The sequence below is a fragment of the Salvelinus alpinus genome, chromosome 10 (genome assembly GCF_045679555.1).
Source record: "Salvelinus alpinus chromosome 10, SLU_Salpinus.1, whole genome shotgun sequence".
In the NCBI taxonomy this organism is placed as follows: Eukaryota; Metazoa; Chordata; class Actinopteri; order Salmoniformes; family Salmonidae; genus Salvelinus; species Salvelinus alpinus.
Window position 1 is genome coordinate 50,106,581 of NC_092095.1, and position 20,648 is coordinate 50,127,228.

Below are 20,648 nucleotides of genomic sequence, written 5' to 3' on the forward strand. Positions count from 1 at the left end.
AAAAATGATGGTGTAGTTTGTCCATAAATCCTAACAATTGTATACTACATGAAACTACACTAACGTTCGAAAGTTTGGGATCAAGATTGGGGTGCTGGCCTTCTAGGCAGAGTTGCAAAGAAAAATCCATATCTCAGACTGGCCAATAAAAATAAAAGATTATGATGTGCAAAAGAACACAGACACTGGACAGAGGAACTCTGCCTAGAAGGCCAGCCTCCCGGAGTCGCCTCTTCACTGTTGACGTTGAGACTGGTGTTTTGCGGGTACTATTTAATGAAGCTGCCAGTTGAGGACTTGTGAGGCGTCTGTTTCTCAAACTAGACACTCTAATGTACTTGTCCTCTTGCTCAGTTGTGCACAGGGGCCTCCCACTCCTCTTTCTATTCTGGTTAGAGCCAGTTTATGCTGTTCTGTGAAGGGAGTAGTACACAGCATTGTACAAGATCTTCAGTTTCTTGGCAATTTCTCACATAGAATAGCCTTAATTTCTCAGAACATGAATAGTCTGACGAGTTTCAGAATAAATTGATTTGTTTCTGGCTATTTTGAGCCTGTAATCGAACCCACAAATGCTGATGTTCCAGATACTCAACTAGTCTAAAGAAGGCCAGTTTTATTGCTTCTTTAATCAGGACAACAGTTTTCAGCTGTGCTAACATAATTGCAAAAGGGTTTTCTAATGATCAATTAGCCTTTTAAAATTATAAACTTGGATTAGCTAACACAACGTGCCATTGGAACACTGGACTGATGGTTGCTGATAATGGGCCTCTGTATGCCTATGTAGATATTCCATTAAAAAATCTGCCGTTTCCAGCTACAATCGTCATTTACAACATTAACAATGTCTACACTGTATTTCTGATCAATTTTATGTTATCTTAATGGACAAAAAACTTGCTTTCCTTTCAAAAACAAGAACATTTCTAAGTGACCCCAAACTTTTGAACGGTAGTGTATATATAATATTTATTACTCAAAAACAGTGTCTGTGGACATGTCTCATTACCATAACACTTTTTCAAGTTCCTGTATAACTACAATTTTTAAATAAAGTTTTATTCACCTATGACGCATCATCTACAGGAGTAGTCCTTAGATGAGCAAAAGTTAAGGTAATTTATTTGCTTATATGCCTTCAGAATGAGGTTCTATTTCTCAAACACCCCTGTTATGTTTGTTCCTTATATAATGACAACCCGGGGCGTAGGTTTAACTACTTTTAATGAACATATACTTCAGCTAGAAAACTCCATGTTTAGCCATGCAAGGCATTCTTCAACCATCTCCCGCGCCCACATATCCTGCTGGGTAACATAGTCTAAATGTTATTAACACATAACAACACATCTTCTTTCCTTTAAAAGAAAACTACTTTTCTATGTCACTACACATGTCACATCACATTTGTTTACTCAATGTGCATAACATGCAATTTTCAATAACACATTTATTTCCCCCCCCCAAAAAAAATCCTGAAATTTTTTATATTTTTTCAACTAAATATAGTCTGTCCAACAATACTCTATCGTGGCTCTATTTCTTTTCACATTAACAAAACATTCAGTCCAGGTGCCCCTTTTTTATTTTTTATTTTTTTAGTACAGTTTTTTTTAGTACAGTTCAGACGCAACCCCATGTCTTGCAAAGACTGATTTCAGGTAGGTGATTACAGCTTTGCTGGAGGTCGTTGGCAGTGTTGCTACTTCAGGGTAGTTTGAGTAGTAGTCGGTAACAACAATGTGACTTTTGCCATTGCAGTCAAAAAGGTCAACTCCAACTTTGTAGTAGGGTCTGTTGGGTACTGGATGAGGCATTAGCGGCTCTGCTTGCTGCTTTGGCCTGTAGGTCAAACACAGTTCACATGAAGCAGTGGTCTGGCTGATTTCCGGGTTCATTCTTGGCCAGTACATTACTTCTCGTGCTCGTCGTTTGCATTTTTCCTCACCCAAGTGGCCCTCGTGTATTTTCTGTAGCATTTCTTTGCGTAGTGTCATGGGAATGACAATCTTGTTGCCTTTTTTACACTATGTCATCCACAACGGTGAGCTCTGCTCTGCACATCCAGTAATCCTATATTCTCCTTGGACAGTTGTTTTTCTGTGCAGGCCATCCTATCAGTGTTGTTTCTTTCAACTCTGTCATTGTTTGGTCAGCTGCGGTCTCTCTTTTGATCTGCTCCATTCTCTCAGAAGACACAGGAAGTGATGCTACGATCATGTCGACGTAGACCTGAATCTCAGTGTTTTTCGGTGTGTCGAAGCTCTCCTTCTTGTCGACTGCTCGAGAAAGAGTGTCGGCGGCGAACATGAACTTTCCCGGGGGTATAGATCATCTTCACATCATACTTTTGCAGTCTGATCAACATTCTCTGGATTCTCATTGGACAATCATTCAGTGGCTTAGACATGATTGACACCAATGGTTTGTGGTCGGTTTCTACTTCGAAGTCTTGTCCGTAGACGTATTGGTGAAACCTTTCGCAAGCGTATGTGCTTGCCAGTAGGTCTTTCTCTATTTGTGCATACCTTGTCTCTGCGCCTGTCAAGGCTTTGGACGCATACACGACGGGTTGCCATGTGTCGTCATGCTGTTGCAGAAGAACTGCTCCCAGGCCAAACTGTGACAAGTCTGCAGAAATCCTTGTGCTTTTCTCTGGATCATAGAACCTGAGCACTGGCTCTTCTGTGATTGTCTTCTTTAGGTTTTTGAAGCAGTTTTCCTGTTCATGGGACCATTCCCATTCAGTTTTCTGTTCCAGAAGACATCTGAGTGGAGCGGACTGTGCTGACAGTTGAGGTATGAACTTTGCAAGGTAGGCGATCATGCCGATGAAGCGTCTCACATCGTCCTTGTTCTTCGGGCGCTCCATGTTGTTGATGGCTGATGTTTTCCTCGGGTCTGGTTTGACTCCGTCCTCTGAAAGTACATCTCCCACGAATGTAAGTGTTTTCACACCAAACTCGCATTTGTCCTTGTTTAGTTTTAGGTTGACTTTCCGTGTCAGGTCCAGCACTTGTCTCACTCTCGCATCGTGTTCTTCTTTTGTGGACCCCCAGATGATGATGTATTCCATCATAGTCTCCACTCCTGGAATGTGCTCGAAGATCATGTGGATTGTCTTGTGGTAGACCTCTGGCGCTGAGAGAATCCCATATGGTAGACGAAGAAATCTGTACCTGCCCTCAGGTGTGTTGAATGTGCATAGCCTTGAGCTTGCATCATCTAGCTTCATTTGCCAGAATCCTGATGAGGCATCAAGCTTACTGAACTACTTTGCTCCAGCAAACTGCGACATTATCTCTTCTCTGGTTGGCAACTTGAAATGCTCTCTCTTGATTGCTTTGTTGAGATCTCTCGGGTCTAGACATATCCTGAGATCGCCATTCTTTTTCACCACAATAACCAGTGAGCTTACCCAGTCTGTAGGTTCATCCATTTTTGTGATGACGTCCATCTTTTCCATGCGTCCGAGCTCCTCTTTGAGTTTCTTCCTTAGTGCAAATGGAACTTTTCTACAACTGGAGTAATTTTGTCATCAGTACATATTTTGTGTTCTCCTGGTAAACATCCAAGACCCTCAAACACATCCTCATCCTCAGCCAGTATTGGTTCTTGGTCATTTTCAGTCTGTGATGTCACTACATACACTCTTTTCAACAAATTGAGCTTTTCACATGCATTGATTCCTAGAATAGGCTGTACACTCTTTTCCACAATCAGCAGCTGTGCTCTGAACTGTTTTCCTTTGTGCTGTAAAGTTACTATGCAGCTACCTTTGACTGGTACGTTCTCCCCAGTATAACCAGTAACCTTAATTTTCACCGGGTGTATTTTGCTCTTCACCTTCAGTGTTTTGTAGTCATCCAGCGATAACAGGTTTACCTGTGCTCCAGTATCAAGCTTGAATGGTATTACAGTTTCATTCACAGTCACTGGCACAATCCATTCAGCATTTACTGCATTGCATATTTCCACAGAATCAACAAAGAATTCTTCCACCTTCTCCAGCGCCCGCATAGACTGCTGGGTAACGTAGTCTAAATGTTATTAACACATAACAACACAACCCCCTTTACCCCACTTTTCGAAATGGCTAAAAAGCTCAAATTGGGGAAAAGTCTGAGAACCATTACCTTACCAACATGGATGCTTGAATGGGCTTTATTGATGTGGTCAATTGTTGCCTGTCACCTATTATTTGCAGATTGAGCTAAGGGGCTCTCATTACCAAAACAAAATGTTGGTCTGTTTCTGTAAAGAGAACCTTCATTTCAGTATAATCAATGGTTGTGCTGTACTGGTAACTATTTATTTACTAGGACCACTTCTTAAATCTATCCCAAGACAGTTTTTGGTTCATATCTCACATATTTAGATACTTTATAGGCATATTGTGTTATACCGTTTGTACTAAGGATCCCATTCAATCCAGAAATATATCTATAATAATTTGAACCACAAATATCCACATCCTAATACACCAATATTACCTGTAAAGACCTTGGATACATTATTTTACTTGTTACTTTTGAAAATACATGCATGTAATTATAGTACTTACAGTGCCGTCAGCAAGTATTCACATCCCTTGACTTTTTCAAAATGTTGCTACAAAGTTGAATGGATTTAATTGAAATTTTTTGTCAACCATCTACAGAAAATACTCATGTCAAAGTGCAAGTATTCAACCCCCTGAGTCAATACATGTTAGAATAACCTCTGGTTGTTGATCATTGCTAGACAACCATTCAGGTCTTGCCATAGATTTTCAAGCAGATTTTAGTCAAAACTGTAACTTGGCCACCCAGGAACATTCACTGTCTTCTTGGTAAGAAACTCCAGTGTAGATTTGGCCTTGTGTTTGTTTTAGGTTATTGTCCTGCTGAATGGTGAATTCATCTTTTCCTCTAGGATTTTGCCTGTGCTTCCCTCCATTTTGTTTATTTTCTATCCTGAAAAACTCCCCAGTCCTTAACGATTACAAGCATACCCATAACATGATGCAGCCACCACTATGCTTGAAAATATGGAGAATGGTTCTCAGTAATGTGATATATTGGATTTGCCCCAAACATAACATTTTGTATTCAGGTCATAAGTGAATTGCTTTGCCACATGTTTTTGCAGTATTACTTTATTGTCTTGTTGCAAACAGGATGCATGTTTTGGAATATTTGCATTCTGTACAAGCTTCCTTTTCCCTCTGTCAATTAGTGTGGAGTAACTACAATGTTGTTGATCCATCCTCAGTTTTCTCCTATCACAGCTATTAAATTCTCTAACTGTTTTAAAGTCAACATTGGCCTCATGGTGAAATCATGGGGAAATCCTTCCTCTCCGGCAACTGAGTCTGGAAGGATGCCTGTAGTGACTGGGTGTATTGCTACACCATCCAAAGTGTAATTAATAACTTCACCATGCTCAAAGGGATATTCAATGTCTGCTTTTTAAAAAATTTAACCATCTACCAGTAGGTGCCCTTCTTTGTGAGGCAATGGAAAACCTCCCTGGTCTTTGTTGTTGAATCTGTTTGAAATTCACTGTTCGACTGAGGGACCTTACAGATGTGTGTGTGTGGTGTACAGACATGAGATAGTCATTCAAAAATCGTGTTAAGCACTATTATTCCACACAAAGTGAGTCCATCCAAACTGTTGCGGTAATGACAATTGTTACATTGGTAGTTGTGGAAATTGTTGTAAAATGCATAATATCAGAGAAAATAAAATAATTATGATGAAATAGATAAGTAAAGAAATCCAATTTTATTTGTCGCATCTGCCAAATACAACAGTTGTAGACCTTACCGTGAAATGCTTACTTACAAGCCCTTAACCAACCATGCCTTTTTAAGAAAATATCAGTGATCATAGATCCAAAAGAATCTCAGTGATCTCTTGAGAATTTGTGTGTCAAATGTCAGTTTGGTGAGAATAACCCATAAAATTGGGTTCAATTCCATTTAAATTCAGTCAATTCAAGAAATGTAATTGAACTCAACAGGTTGAGAGTCAAATCCAAAAACTGCTCTGGCAAAGTCAGGGAGTGATACAAAATAGGTATTATTCATTTATATCAAGTCTGCTGTAGTTTGAATATGACATTCTAAGTATTAATTATACCACTGTGAACTATCATTTGGTTGTAAAATATTACAACTTTGCTTTCATCCCATCTCATCCTAGCACCTATCCTCTCTTCACACGTTCTGATGTCTTACCATACATTTTATTGTCAACCTTTTTGCTGGGCAGCAGATGGAAAAAGCGTAAAACAACCATCAATGGCTTCTACGGGAAGTGACCTGCGTAAGTTTATTCTTGAGACTTAAAGTTGGATACCAAAAATATAAAATATATGCATATTGATCTAAATAAATTGATCAAAACAATACCCACTGGGCACACACTGGTTGAATCAACGTTGTTTCAACGTAATTTGTCATGTGGAATCAACATGAAAATACATTGGATTTGAAAAATGTCATCTAATTTCAACCAGCTTTATAAACATTGAAATTAGGGTAAAACTTAAACTGAAATACATTGACTTAACCTGATTAACAGGTTGTTACATCAATCTAATTTCAACATAATCATCAGAACTATGTATTTGTTGAAATTGAGTTTAAAATTCCACATAGAAACGCAAAAAATATTTTTGATTGTATATTCAATTGGGTGATTGAAATTATGTCGAATTTTAGATTTGATTAGACATATTTTAATTGACCTTGTTTCAATGTTGTAGTAAAATGGTATGTTTGAATCAACGTCATCGTTTCAACCTAAATAAAGAGGTATATTGAAATGACATGTGAAGACAAAGTCCAACAATTTCTGCCTGAACAGGGACTCCTACTGGTATATGAGGGGTAATGCATTTCAGTGAGAACAAGTCCACCATCTAGATGCCTACCGCTTTGTACCCAGTTCAGCTTTGGAAACAAGCTGTGTTCGTTTTAGCTGAGCTATCATCTCAACACATTTTGACATTGATCAATTTCCATACTCATTTGTGTTGACTACCTAAATGACGTTAAATAGTTTTTAAAGTAACTCCTCTAACTTTATGTAAGCAACATTGACACCTGATTTGCCCAACAAAGGACACTTTGGCTGCATTTAAACAGGCAGACCAATTCTGATATTTTATTTTCACTAATTGGTCTTTTTACCAATTAGATTAGCTCTGAAAAAGAGCTGATGTGATTGGTAAAAATACCAATTAGTGGAAACAATATCAGAATTGGGCTGCCTGTGTAAATGCAGCCCATAATTTCAACATGTAGCTTGGTATACTATCATTCATCCATGGTTGATTGGATCTTTGGAAGTAGTTGCCATTAGCCCTATAAATAGGATGCCAAATTCATTTCATTAAAAATATACTTTTACCTTTGGATATTGTCTTTTATATGAAGGATGGTGGTTATTAATATTATTATTAATTATTATTATTAATATGTTGGATTCATGTCGCCATCTCAACCAAAAATCTAAGTTGAAGAATAGGACTAAATCAAACTTTATGTGAAGTTCATTTAAAGTTTGATTTGATTTAGTGCTATTCTTCAACTTAGATTTTTGGTTGAGATGGAGATGTGAATCCAACATATCAATTGCGTTCACAATTCAATATCCAATTTGTCTACAAATGAATGATTGATATGTTCGGGTCAGGGTTATTTAGGTAGTATACGCAAATGAGTATGGAAGCTGATCAGTGTCAAAATGTGTTTACATAAGAGCTCAGCTGAAACGAACACAGCTTGTTTCCAAGTACAGTACATAAACTCAGGAAAAAAAGAAACGTCCTCTCACTGTCAACTGCGTTTATTTTCAGCAAACTTAACATGTTTAAATATTTGTATGAACATAACAAGATTCAACAACTGAGACATAAACTGAACAAGTTTCACAGACATGTGACTAACAGAAACTGAATAATGTGGCCCTGAACAAAGGGGAGGGTAAAAATCAAAAGCAACAGTCAGTATCTGGTGTGGCCACCAGCTGCATTAAGTACTGCAGTGCATCTCCTCCTCATGGACTGCACCAGATTTGCCAGTTCTTTCTGTGAGATGTTACCCCACTCTTCCACCAAGGCACCTGCAAGTTCCCTAACATTTCTGGGGGGAATGGCCCTAGCCCTCACCCTCCGATCCAACAGGTCCCAGATGTGCTCAATGGTATTGAGATCCAGGCTCTTCGCTGGCCATAGCAGAACACTGTTATTCCTGTCTTACAGGCAATCACGCACAGAACAAGCAGTATGGCTGGTGGCATTGTCATGCTGGAGGGTCATGTCAGGATGAGCCTGCAGGAAGGGTACCACATGAGGGAGGAGGATGTCTTCCCTGTAACGCACAGCGTTGAGATTGCCTGCAATGACAACAAGCTGAGTCCGATGATGCTGTGACACACTGCCCCAGACCATGACGGACCCTCCACCTCCAAATCGATCCCGCTCCAGAGTACATGCCTCGGTGTAACGCTCATTCCTTTGACGATAAACGCGAATCCGGCCATCGCCCCTGGTGAGACAAAATTGCGACTTGTCAGAGAAGAGCACTTTTTGCCTGTCCTGTCTGGTCCAGCGACGGGGGGTTTGTGCCCATAGGCGACATTGTCGCCGGTGATGTCTGGTGAGGACCTGCCTTACAACAGGCCTACAAGCCCTCAGTCCAGCCTCTCTCAGCCTATTGCGGACAGTCTGAGTACTGACGGAGGGATTGTGCGTTCCTGGTGTAACTCAGGCAGTTGTTGTTCCCATCCTGTACCTGTCCCGCAGGTGTGATGTTTGAATGTACTGATCCTGTGCAGGTGTTGGTACATGTGGTCTGCCACTGCGAGGACGATCAGCTGTCTCCCTGTAGCGCTGTCTTAGGGTTCTCACAGTACGGACATTGCAATTTATTGCCCTGGCCACATCTGCAGTCCGCATGCCTCCTTGCAGCATGCCTAAGGCATGTTCACGCAGATGAGCAGGGACCCTGGGCATCTTTCTTTTGGTGTTTTTCAGAGTCAGTAGAAAGGCCTCTTTAGTGTCCTAAGTTTTCATAACTGTGACCTTAATTGCCTACCGTCTGTAAGCTGTTAGTGTCTTAACGACCGTTCCACAGGTGCATGTTCATTAATTGTATATGGTTCATTGAACAAGCATGGGAAACAGTGGGAAACTTACAGACCCTTTACAATGAAGATCTGTGAAGTTATTTGGATTTTTACGAATTATCTTTGAAAGACAGGGTCCTGAAAAAGGGATGTTTCTTTTTTTGCTGAGTTTAGATGTAGCCATCTGGATTGTAGACTTGTTCTCACTGAAGTGCATTTCCCCCTCATATACCAGTAGGAGTCACTGTTCAGGCAGGAATCGTTGGACTGTGCCTTCACATTTTATTTTGATATACCTCGTTATTTAGGTTGATGGCATGATGTTGAAACAATGACATTGATTCAAAAATACAATTTTACCATCAACATTGAAACAAGGTCAAATAAAATATGTCTATCAAATATGAAATTCAATATGATTTCAACCACCCAATATATATTGAATATAGGATGAAAATTATTTTTTAATGTTTCTACGTTTTCCACGTTGATTCCACATCACAATAACAACGTTGATTGAACCAGTGTATGCCCAGTGGGTAGTGTGTATGAATCTCTGGGTCTGTGCGAGACTGAGATGGATGTCCTGTTCACTTAGACTGATCCCAGATCTGTACGAGTTGACAAGACAGCACAAACTGACCTGGGACCAGGCTACTGTTGACTGATATTGAGCGGTTGCCATAATGTATGTCAGGACAGGACAGTTATCTGGGCCTTGACTCCTACTCGACTTCGGCCCCTGACTCCAACTTTCCCTAATGTGTCTGATCAGGTATCCAGGGGGATGACAACCTCCAGTCCATGATCGTTGGCACGGTGATGAGGAAGATTAAGTCTCGCACCTGGAAGAAGCAGCGCTACTTCAAGCTGCAGGAGGACTGCATGACCATCTGGTACAAGTCCAAGAAGGCCGGGAACACCCACTCCACATGTGAGTAGTGACATTTACAGTACATGCTTAGAAAATGTTTAGGCAATGTTTAGACAACATCACCTACTGACAGACACACATTTTGTCACATTTGATACTTATCATATCATTGTCCACATCAAGATTATGTTCGGCAGCAGGCTATACACTGACTGTACAAAACATTAGGAACACCTTCCTTATGTTGAGTTGCACCCCCTTTCGCCCTCAGAACAGCCTCAATTCGTCGGGGTATGGACTCTACAAGGTGTCAAAATCGTTCCACAGGGATGCTGCCCTATGTTGACTCCAGTGCTTCCCACAGTTGTGTCACGTTGGCTGGATGTCCTTTGGTTCGTGGACCATTCTTGATACACACAGGAAACTGTTGAGCGTGAAAAACCCAGCAATGTTGCAGTTCTTGACACACTCAAACCTGTTCATTCACCCTCTGAATGGCACACACACAATCCATGTCTCAATTGTCTCAAGGCTTAAAAATCCTTCTTTAACCTGTCTCCCCCCTTCATCTACACTGATTGAAGTGGATTTAACAAGTGATACCTGGTCAGTGACACCTGGATTCACCTGGTCAGTCTATGTCATGGAAAAAGCAGGTGTTCCTATTGTTTTGTACACTCCTTTGAGTAATTTTGTCGTTGCAGGGCTCTAGTTTTATCATCACTGAAGTGAGTGATAATATTGGGCTATAGGGTTCACCGTGTATCTAAAGACTTGACTTATTCCCTTTGGCCACGAGTGGAGCAAAGGGCCTAAAGAAAATCTAAGGAGATAGCTGAATACCTAAAGAGATACCTAAGTAGATAGTATTCAGCTTCTCTTCTCCCTTTCAACAGTCTCTGTGAGTGACGTGGAGACGGTGCGTGAGGGCTACCAGTCAGAGGTTCTGCTAAGCATCGCAGACGAGTTTCCCCCGGGCCGCTGCTTCACCTTGGTGTTCCGTGGTCGCCGTGGCAACCTGGACCTGGTGGCAGACTCGGCGGATGAGGCCCAGTCCTGGATCAAAGGCATGAGGAAGCTGATCGAGAACCTGGAGAACATGGGCGAGAGTGAGAAGCTTGACCAGTATCCTTTCTGACAAGCTAAACCATCAATCAAATGTATTTACAAAGCCCTGTATACTATATCAACAGTTGTCACAAAGTTCTTAACAGGAACCTGGGCAAATACGACACATAGTCCTCGCTAGTTTGCTTAATGAAGTTAAGAAGTGCACTATACACGTGTATAGCAGAGTATCGTCTGTGTTATAGCTCCTAAGGTTTCGCCGTAGCATGATGACGTTTCCCTTAAGCGACATTTCCAGGTGGATCTGTGAATGGTTTAAGAAGGCTGATAAGAACAACGACGGCAGAATGAACTTCCGGGAGATCAGGGTCCTGCTGAAGATGATGAACGTGGACATGAACGAACATCACGCTCACCGACTCTTCATGGTAGAAGCCCTGAGGTCATCTTAATAAGGCCGTATATCTTTGATTCTTGTACATTGCTGGTGCCTGTTGAGGCCTGAAGACCTTTCTCCATTTCATACACAGACGGCAGACAAGTCTCAGACGGGGACTCTGGAGGATGATGAGTTTGTCCTGTTCTACAAGATGCTGACCTAGAGAGAGGACGTTCTCAGGGTGTTCCAGGACTACTCTGGCGACGGACAGAAGCTGTCTCTGCGGGACCTGAAGGAGTTCCTGAGAGATGAACAACTGGAGGAGGTGGACGGGGTTCAGCAGCTCATCGAGCGCTACGAACCCTCTGACACAGGTAGTACTGACCTCTGACCCTGGCATGATTTGTGGCTATAGCTGAACAATCACACCCTACGAATTATCAGGTCAATAACCATATCATCAGGTCAACATCATGGTCAAGCAGTTCTTATTATTTCAACCAAGAACAAACATATTTGAATGAATATCATGATGGTTGTAATGAAAAATATAAATACAGTGGGGCAAAAAAGTATTTAGTCAGCCACCAATTGTGCAAGTTCTCCCACTTAAAAAGATGAGAGAGGCCTGTAATTTTCATCATAGGTACACTTCAACTATGACAGACAAAATGAGAAAAAAAATCCAGAAAATCACATTGTAGGATCTTTAATGAATTTATTTGCAAATTATGGTGGAAAATAAGTATTTGGTCAATAACAAAAGTTTATCTCAATACTTTGTTATATACCCTTTGTTGGCAATGACAGAGGTCAAACGTTTTCTGTAAGTCTTCACAAGATTTTCACACACTGTTGCTGGTATTTTGGCCCATTCCTCCATGCAGATCTCCTCTAGAGCAGTGATGTTTTGGGGCTGTTGCTGGGCAACACGGACTTTCAACTCCCTCCAAAGATTTTCTATGGGGTTGAGATCTGGAGACTGGCTAGGCCACTCCAGGACCTTGAAATGCTTCTTACGAAGCCACTCCTTCGTTGCCCGGGCGGTGTGTTTGGGATCATTGTCATGCTGAAAGACCCAGCCACGTTTCATCTTCAATGCCCTTGCTGATGGAAGGAGGTTTTCACTCAAAATCTCACGATACATGGCCCCATTCATTCGTTCCTTTACACGGATCAGTCATCCTGGTCCCTTTGCAGAAAAACAGCCCAAAAGCATGATGTTTCCACCCCCATGCTTCACAGTAGGTATGGTGTTCTTTGGATGCAACTCAGCATTCTTTGTCCTCCAAACACGACGAGTTGAATTTTTACCAAAAAGTTATATTTTGGTTTCATCTGACCATATGACATTCTCCCAATCTTCTTCTGGATCATCCAAATGCTCTCTAGCAAACTTCAGACGGGCCTGGACATGTACTGGCTTAAGCAGGGGGACACGTCTGGCACTGCAGGTCCCTGGCGGCGTAGTGTGTTACTGATGGTAGGCTTTGTTACTTTGGTCCCAGCTCTCTGCAGGTCATTCACTAGGTCCCCCCGTGTGGTTCTGGGATTTTTGCTCACCGTTCTTATGATCATTTTGACCCCACGGGGTGAGATCGAGGGAGATTATCAGTGGTCTTGTATGTCTTCCATTTCCTAATAATTGCTCCCACAGTTGATTTCTTCAAACCAAGCTGCTTACCTATTGCAGATTCAGTCTTCCCAGCCTGGTGCAGGTCTACAATTTTGTTTCTGGTGTCCTTTGACAGTTTTTTGGTCTTGGCCATAGTGGAGTTTGGAGTGTGACTGTTTGAGGTTGTGGACAGGTGTCTTTTATACTGCTAACAAGTTCAAACAGGTGCCATTAATACAGGTAACGACTGGAGGACAGAGGAGCCTCTTAAAGAAGAAGTTACAGGTCTGTGAGAGCCAGAAATCTTGCTTGTTTGTAGGTGACCAAATACTTATTTTCCACCATAATTTGCAAATAAATTCATAAAAAATCCTACAATGTGATTTTCTGGAATTTTTTTTCTCATTTTGTCTGTCATAGTTGAAGTGTACCTATTATGAAAATTACAGGCCTCTCTCATCTTTTTAAGTGGGAGAACTTGCACAATTGGTGGCTGACTAAATACTTTTTTGCCCCACTGTATATGGTTTGAACTGATATCAATTTTTCATTTTTTGTCTTTGTTTTTGTTTTCCATAGCCAAGATGCTGAAGGCCATGTCTATCGACGGTTTCCTGATGTACCTGGCGTCGGCTGAGGGCTCCATCTTCCACCCCAGACAACAGAGCCTGTACCAGCACATGACCCAGCCCCTCAACCACTACTTCATCTCCTCTTCACACAACACATACCTGATGGAGGACCAGCTTCGAGGACACAGCAGTGTCGAGGGATACATACGGTATGCACTCTACACCAGTGGTGGCTGATGGGTAGGCTTAGTAGGCCGTTCTTGAGAGATGATCGTGATCTCTGTCTTGAGGTGAATTACGACACAACTTTTGGAAGACAGAATCTGAGGGATTGATCATTGTCCATTCAAATTAATATACTCTGGGACAAAGTCCCCAAATTTTAACTTGTTTCTTCCTCGTTAGGGCTTTGAAGCGAGGCTGTCGGTGTGTAGAAGTAGACTGTTGGGACGGTCCCAATGGAGAGCCTATCGTCTACCACGGACACACTTTCACCTCCAAGATCCTCTTCAAAGATGTTGTGAATGCACTGAGAAACTATGCCTTCAAGGTATTTATTTAATCCGAAGAAATTGTAATGACAAGATTACACCTCTTTGTATGGTATGCTTCACAAGTATTCTCTGCACTATCATGACATAATGTTTACATATCAGTACAGAATACAGGGGTGTTTTTAACTATTCAGATCCAATCATTGTTTAGCATTTTCATGGTCCATTTACCAGTGCAGTACTTTGCACACAGGAATCCAAGAACTTGCAGTATCAACACACTCCTCACTCAGACCTCATTATATGTGTATGAGTCAGGAGGGGGATCATTCCGTCATGATATCCCAAAGCCACGGCCCTTTCAGAAAGCAGAGCCCTCACACAGTAAACAAGCACATGACCGGCCTGTCAAAGACTTATCCTGTCCTGTGCCAAAACTGTCCTCCGTGCCGCCAGGTTCATGTTGTGTGTCAGGGTTTCAGGGCCCTGGTCAAAAGTAGTGTCCTGCATAGGGAATAAGGTGCCATTTAGGATGCAGCCACTCATACAGGACAGCCCAGAATGTAGTGGATGGACTACATAGAGGGTGCCATTTGGGACACACTCTCTGTCTGTCTGCAACTGGATGGTGGCCTGGGCTGCTCCATGCGACCCCTGTCATGTCTGCCTGAGTGAAGAAGCTGCTGGTGTATAGAGACTGGTAGCAGGTATAGCCTTTCTCCTCACACGGAGAATGCTGCAGTCCAGTGTTGAATTATTCACTCCCCCCTTCCTCCCCTCCCAGGTATCAGAGTACCCGGTCATCCTGTCCACCGAGAACCACTGCGGTGTTGAACAGCAGCGAGTCATGGCCCAACACCTCAACACCATCCTTGGGGACAAGCTGCTGAAAAGCACCCTGGATGGAAAGATACCCGTCAACTTTCCTTCTCCTGAGGTGAGGCAGGCACCAGGAACAGTAGCCAGGTAATCTGCTCTGATCTGACTCTCACCACGTCATGTCAAGGGCAAACGTAGCGCGATGGTGGTGGTGATGGGACATAATTGTCCCACCGAAATACAATTACTACAACGGACATTACTATTCCAATTCAAGCCAGCATTCTGCAATGCGTGGACCGGCGGCCATATTGAGTTTACCCATATAAATTGCTATGGGCTGCAGTCCAGACACGTTATTTTGACCCCCTCAGCTATTGCGCTATCCACTTTCCCCCGGGGGAATCCCAGTTGAAACTGGATGCAGTTTGATTGCCATCTTAAGTGGAGGTCTAATTCACTAACGTTGCCCCCTCGGCCCTCAATTTAGCTAGAGGGAGTGAGTGAGTGAACAACTTTGGACCGAGTTTGGGAAATCCTGCTCTAAGCTACCTGCCGCCCTCTAGGCTACCTGCCGCCCTCAACAAAACACTTTAGGGTGGAGTCAGTGTACAGTGTGTACATTATTAAGCCAGTTTATCGTGTTGATAGAATGCCTCAAAGATAATTGAAGAGCACATTCATCAGAATTCACACAGAATTTCAGATTACATTTTTATAATCACTGTTTTATCATATTAATATAAGGCTATAAAACAGATTGACCTGCCCAAAAGTTAATTGTACAAAATCTGAATGTATTCCAATACCTTTACATGTAATCAAAATAATAATAAATACTCATTTGAGATATGCAAATACTGAATATGGGGCAGAAAGCAAAAATAAATTATGCATATGTAACGGATGTGAAATGGCTAGCTAGTTAGCGGGTACGCGCTAATAGCGTTTCAATCAGTTACGTCACTTGCTCTGAGACTTGAAGTAGGATTTCCCCTTGCTCTGCAAGGGCCGCGGCCTTTGTGGAGCCATGGGTAATGATGCTTCGTGGGCGACCGTTGTTGATGTGAGCAGAGGGTCCCTGGTTCGCGCCCGGGGCGAGGGGACGCCGTAAAGTTAAACTGCTACATTGATGCTGTTGACCCGGATCACTGGTTGCTGCGGAAAAGGAGGAGGTCGAAAGGGGGGTGAGTGTAACAGATGTGAAATGGCTAGCTAGTTAGCGGGTACGCGCTAATAGCGTTTCAATCGGTTACGTCACTTGCTCTGAGACTTGAAGTAGTGTTTCCCCTTGCTCTGCAAGGGCCGCGGCTTTTGTGGAGCGATGGGTAACGACGCTTCGTGGGTGACTGTTGTTGATGTGTGCAGAAGGTCCCTGGTTCGCGCCTGTGTCGGGGCGAGGGGACGGTCTAAAGTTAAACTGTTACACATATATTTGACAGTTTTAACATAGAACCCAGATTAAAGGACGAGTGGGGGGGCCAGGACCGAGTTTGGGAAACCCCGCTGTAGAGTGAGTAGAGACTGTCTTGCTACCTACCTTTCTGTCAGTACCGCCCGGGCCATATGATCTGTGCTGTAAGATGCAACACTGGCACCGTGAACTATTAAAAAGCCACAGTGTTGTTCCCTCAGCACTGAATAGAATATGATTGATTGTTCTCTCAGCCTCATCTTTCGACATTGTATTGGGCCTGACCTGCAGGTCCATGTAGGACAATGAATGCAAAGACTTTATATGCCCTGTATCTCAATGCAAAGACTATGGTCTGTCTGTGCATGATGTATATTTGTTCTGCCTCAGTGATTGTAGAATACTGTGCCCACAATCATCAAGTACGCAGGTGACTCTAACTATCTATTATGTTCCATTATCAATGTCACGTTCTGACCTTAATTCCTTTTTTATGTCTTTATTTTAGTTTGGTCAGAGCGTGAGTTGGGGTGGGCATTCTATGTTGTTTTTCTATGTTTTCTTCTGTTGTTCTATTTCTATGTGTTTGGCCTAGTATGGTTCTCAATCAGAGGCAGGTGTCAGTCGTTGTCTCTGATTGGGAGCCATATTTAGGTAGCCTGTTTTCCTTTGTGTTTTGGGTGGTTGTTTCCTGTGTCTGTACCTGCACCATACGGGACTGTTTCGATTTTCGTTTGTTCATTCACTTTGTTATTTTGTATTTTTGTAGTGTTCAGTTTTATATATTAAAATGGACGCTTACCACGCTGCACATTGGTCCGATATCTCTTACTCCTCGTCAGAAGAAGAAAGTCGTTACAATCAATATGCAATAAAGAGATAGGTTGAGAGAGAGGTGCAGTCGAGAGGCTTTCTGAAACATGCCCTGGTACAGAAGCATGATATCTATTCCCTGGTGATGAAACGATCTAGATCCATTGTTCTGACTAACAGGAGCTGAAGGGTAAGATTCTTCTCAAGGGGAAGAAGATCGGAGGTCTGGAGGAGAGTCTGAACGGGCTGGTGGAGCCTGAGGACTCCCTGACAGGAGAGGTGAGCGACGAGGACGAGGCGGCTGACATCGATGAGGACAGCCTCCAATGCAACAGTCTCCGACGCACGGCCAAGGTAGGCTACTGGGTGTGGGTGTGGGTATGTGTGTGTGTGGGGGGGGGTGCCTGTGTGCGGAATTGTGCATGCAACATTGACAAGGGTAACCTCTGCAGTGACATCCAAGGTGGGCTACTGAGCTGTCCGACCTCTCACCACTTCGTCTAGGGTTCGACCTGCGAGACGTTTGTCTGTGTGTCTTGTCTAGGGTTTCGAAGGGAGGGTATATTACTGGATACTTTCGAAGTTTACCAGTAAACTACCAGAATTTTGGTATCTTTCACCCTTTTGGGTACTTCAGATTATCACAGGTGTCTGTAATTATCTCTGTCCCTCTGTGTGGCCTATCACATGTAAAATATATGAAATAATTCAATAAGATGATAGAATGACAAAGCTGTAAAACATTATCCTACATATACCATCAACTTTCTGAATATCATTGGTATCCTTTATATATATTTTTACACACTTTTAGTTATTTTACTATGTCAATGTTTGTTGTTAATGTTTTGCCAACCAAACTGGAAAAATAGTTTGCAGGGTTCATTGAAAATAATGCCATTGTTGAGTAGATGTTTTTTTTCATTAATTAGTCTATTTTCTCTTGAACCATGTGGTCTACCTACTAGAAACTCAAGGACAATATGGAAACAGATAAAAAACTATTCATACTATATATGAATACATTTTTAAAAAAGTTATTCAAGTATAAACTACTAAAGTTACGATAGATTGGCATAGATGTAACTTTGGTAAACTACCGGTAGCTTCACAACCCTAGTCCTGTCACTAAACTCTGGGCCTGCCTGGATGTAGTCGTATATATTTCAGTCACTCCTTCTCAACTCCATCTCCCGCTCTCATATCCACTGAGCAGAAGACGTCACTCACTCCTCCATTGTCCCTCAATTCCATCAAAGTGTATCATCTTAGTCTGAATCTGCTGATGTGTTGACCAAGTTATAACACTGTTATAGGTCTGCTATTATCCAAGGGTCGCATTCCTGACATCGCTCATGAAAGACATAGGGCTAGAGAAGACTGACTGACTGACTGACTGTCGGGTGGAAGGTTGCGGGTAGAGGTAGAGAGCCCTCTAAAAAATAGACACTTAATTGAAGTCAGGGATCACCTCTGTAGCTAAACACCGAAGCACCTCTGACTTTATTCTTGGGTCTTTCATGATATCGGTCAATAACAAGTCGTGCCCATTAACAGATTAGATGGAGTCCATGGGTCTAAGACATCATTTAACATTGATACTCTATGTTTAATGAACGGCATAAATTAGAATGCCATATTAGGGTTTTGACATGGTTTGATCAATATGGTAATCAGGGGTAAAGCCAGTAGTCTACAGGAGCAGTGACCTCTGGGATGCCCTTGGCCCTGGTGTAACTACTCTGATGGCTGTCCTGTCCTAAAGACAGACTGCAGCTCAGAGTCTCTGTTTGTGTTCGGCTCCGGATCTGCTTTCATATAGAGGCAGCCCAGGTGTGCACTAGGACTGGGGAGACCTGGTTGCATCGCTAATTAGTCTGGCCTTGTGCCCGCCTGCATACCTCAACCTTCCGGTCATCGAAGCCTGATTGGCACTGGCAGACCTACTGTGGTTGGCTTCATAGTGAAGTATCACTTACTCCATATTGGGGTTGTCCCGGTCCACTTGCAGCTTTCACCCATGGCTAGCTACACTCCACTCCTCCTCTCGAGTGCCACGTTGCTCTTATCGCACAGCCTTGTCTATTGTCAAAACTAGGGTTTTACTGTATATATCCAATCCTCCTAGAGCAGTTTCCCCAAGCCATTGCCCAATTTATATGTAGTTGAGTTGAATGTAGCTTAGTAAGGTCAACACTCCAATTTCCCCATTGTGGATCAATAGAGTTTATTCAATTCAACTCTCCTTCTTTTCTTCAGAAATCGAAGCAGCGTCTGTCAAAGGAGCTGTCGGACTGCGTCGTTTACTGCAAGAGTGTCCACTTCAGCAGCTTCAAGCACTCCCGCATTCACTCCAAGTTCTACGAGATATCCTCCTTCACAGAGTCCAAAGCCCGCAAACACTTGAGAGAGGCAGGTGGGGCTTGAATCCCTACAGTAACTCATGACATCATCAGTCAGGGTCAACCTGTCACTAACTCACTAACTCACTCACTCAGGACAGTTTGTGTTGTTCTGTTTGGACCTCAAAACAGAAGCCAAAAGTTGTTGATTTACTAAAAGGAAATGTTGTCTGATCAGTGAGATTTAGTCAGTTATTCATTCAGTGGCAAGGGCCGAAACAGAGGCAGAACGACTAGAAGACCCAGTGCTTTGTCTGTGTACTGTTCAATTGCATGGTTCCTCAAGCTCATCTCATGTATGGTTAACTGCCTGTCTCTCCCAGGGGAAGAGTTTGTGCATCACAATGCCAGGCAGCTGACCAGGGTTTATCCCAGTGGCCTCAGAACAGACTCCTCCAACTTCAACCCACAGGAGATGTGGAACACAGGGACTCAAATAGGTGAGGGCCATTTTAGGTTGTTCTAAGGCACCAAACAATGATTAAACAAAATATAAATGTCCAATTTCTAAACATGACTTTGTGAAGCTAGTTAAGCTCATATTTCTGTTCATTCGGATCAGTTGGTTAATTTCTCTGTTTTCCTTGCTACCTCAGTTGCGTTGAATTTCCAGACGGCAGGGGTTGAGATGGACCTCAACGATGGACTGTTCAGTCAAAATGGCCGCTGTGGCTATGTCCTCAAACCTGACTTCATGAGGATGTCAGAGAGGAGGTTCGATCCTGAGGTTCCACAGAACCGGGAAGGATACCAACCCCGCAGTCTCTGCATTCAGGTACAAATAACAAACTGAGACCTACCTAAGACACAACCTGAGCTACAACAGAAAAACTACAGAAACCAAGTGGAACGCTAACCTACCAATCTGACCTCAAGCTCTCTCATTTTGTGTGTGTATATATTTGTGTGTGTTTTCAAGGTGATCAGTGCACAGCAGCTTCCCAAAGTGAATATCAAGGAGAGCTCCGTTGTGGACCCGTTTGTGAGAGTGGAGATCCATGGACTTCCTCTAGACCAGGCCAAGCAGGAGACCAGATACATAGACAACAATGGTAATATACACACCCGTTAAATCC

At 42.6% G+C, this 20,648-nt stretch overlaps 1 protein-coding gene across 1 annotated transcript in view; it reads left to right on the plus strand.

The window, feature by feature from the left end:
- LOC139532198 (1-phosphatidylinositol 4,5-bisphosphate phosphodiesterase delta-4-like) overlaps positions 1 to 20,648 on the plus strand; it is a 29,452-nt gene that overhangs the window by 5,275 nt on the left and 3,529 nt on the right. Inside the window, 13 exon segments of the mRNA XM_071329505.1 lie at positions 6,261 to 6,314; positions 9,898 to 10,056; positions 10,893 to 11,121; positions 11,363 to 11,492; positions 11,595 to 11,817; positions 13,638 to 13,839; positions 14,036 to 14,180; positions 14,909 to 15,061; positions 17,351 to 17,524; positions 19,430 to 19,586; positions 19,896 to 20,012; positions 20,169 to 20,347; positions 20,492 to 20,624. Coding sequence (XP_071185606.1) covers positions 6,290 to 6,314; positions 9,898 to 10,056; positions 10,893 to 11,121; positions 11,363 to 11,492; positions 11,595 to 11,817; positions 13,638 to 13,839; positions 14,036 to 14,180; positions 14,909 to 15,061; positions 17,351 to 17,524; positions 19,430 to 19,586; positions 19,896 to 20,012; positions 20,169 to 20,347; positions 20,492 to 20,624 — 2,026 coding nt within the window. The 5' untranslated portion in view covers positions 6,261 to 6,289.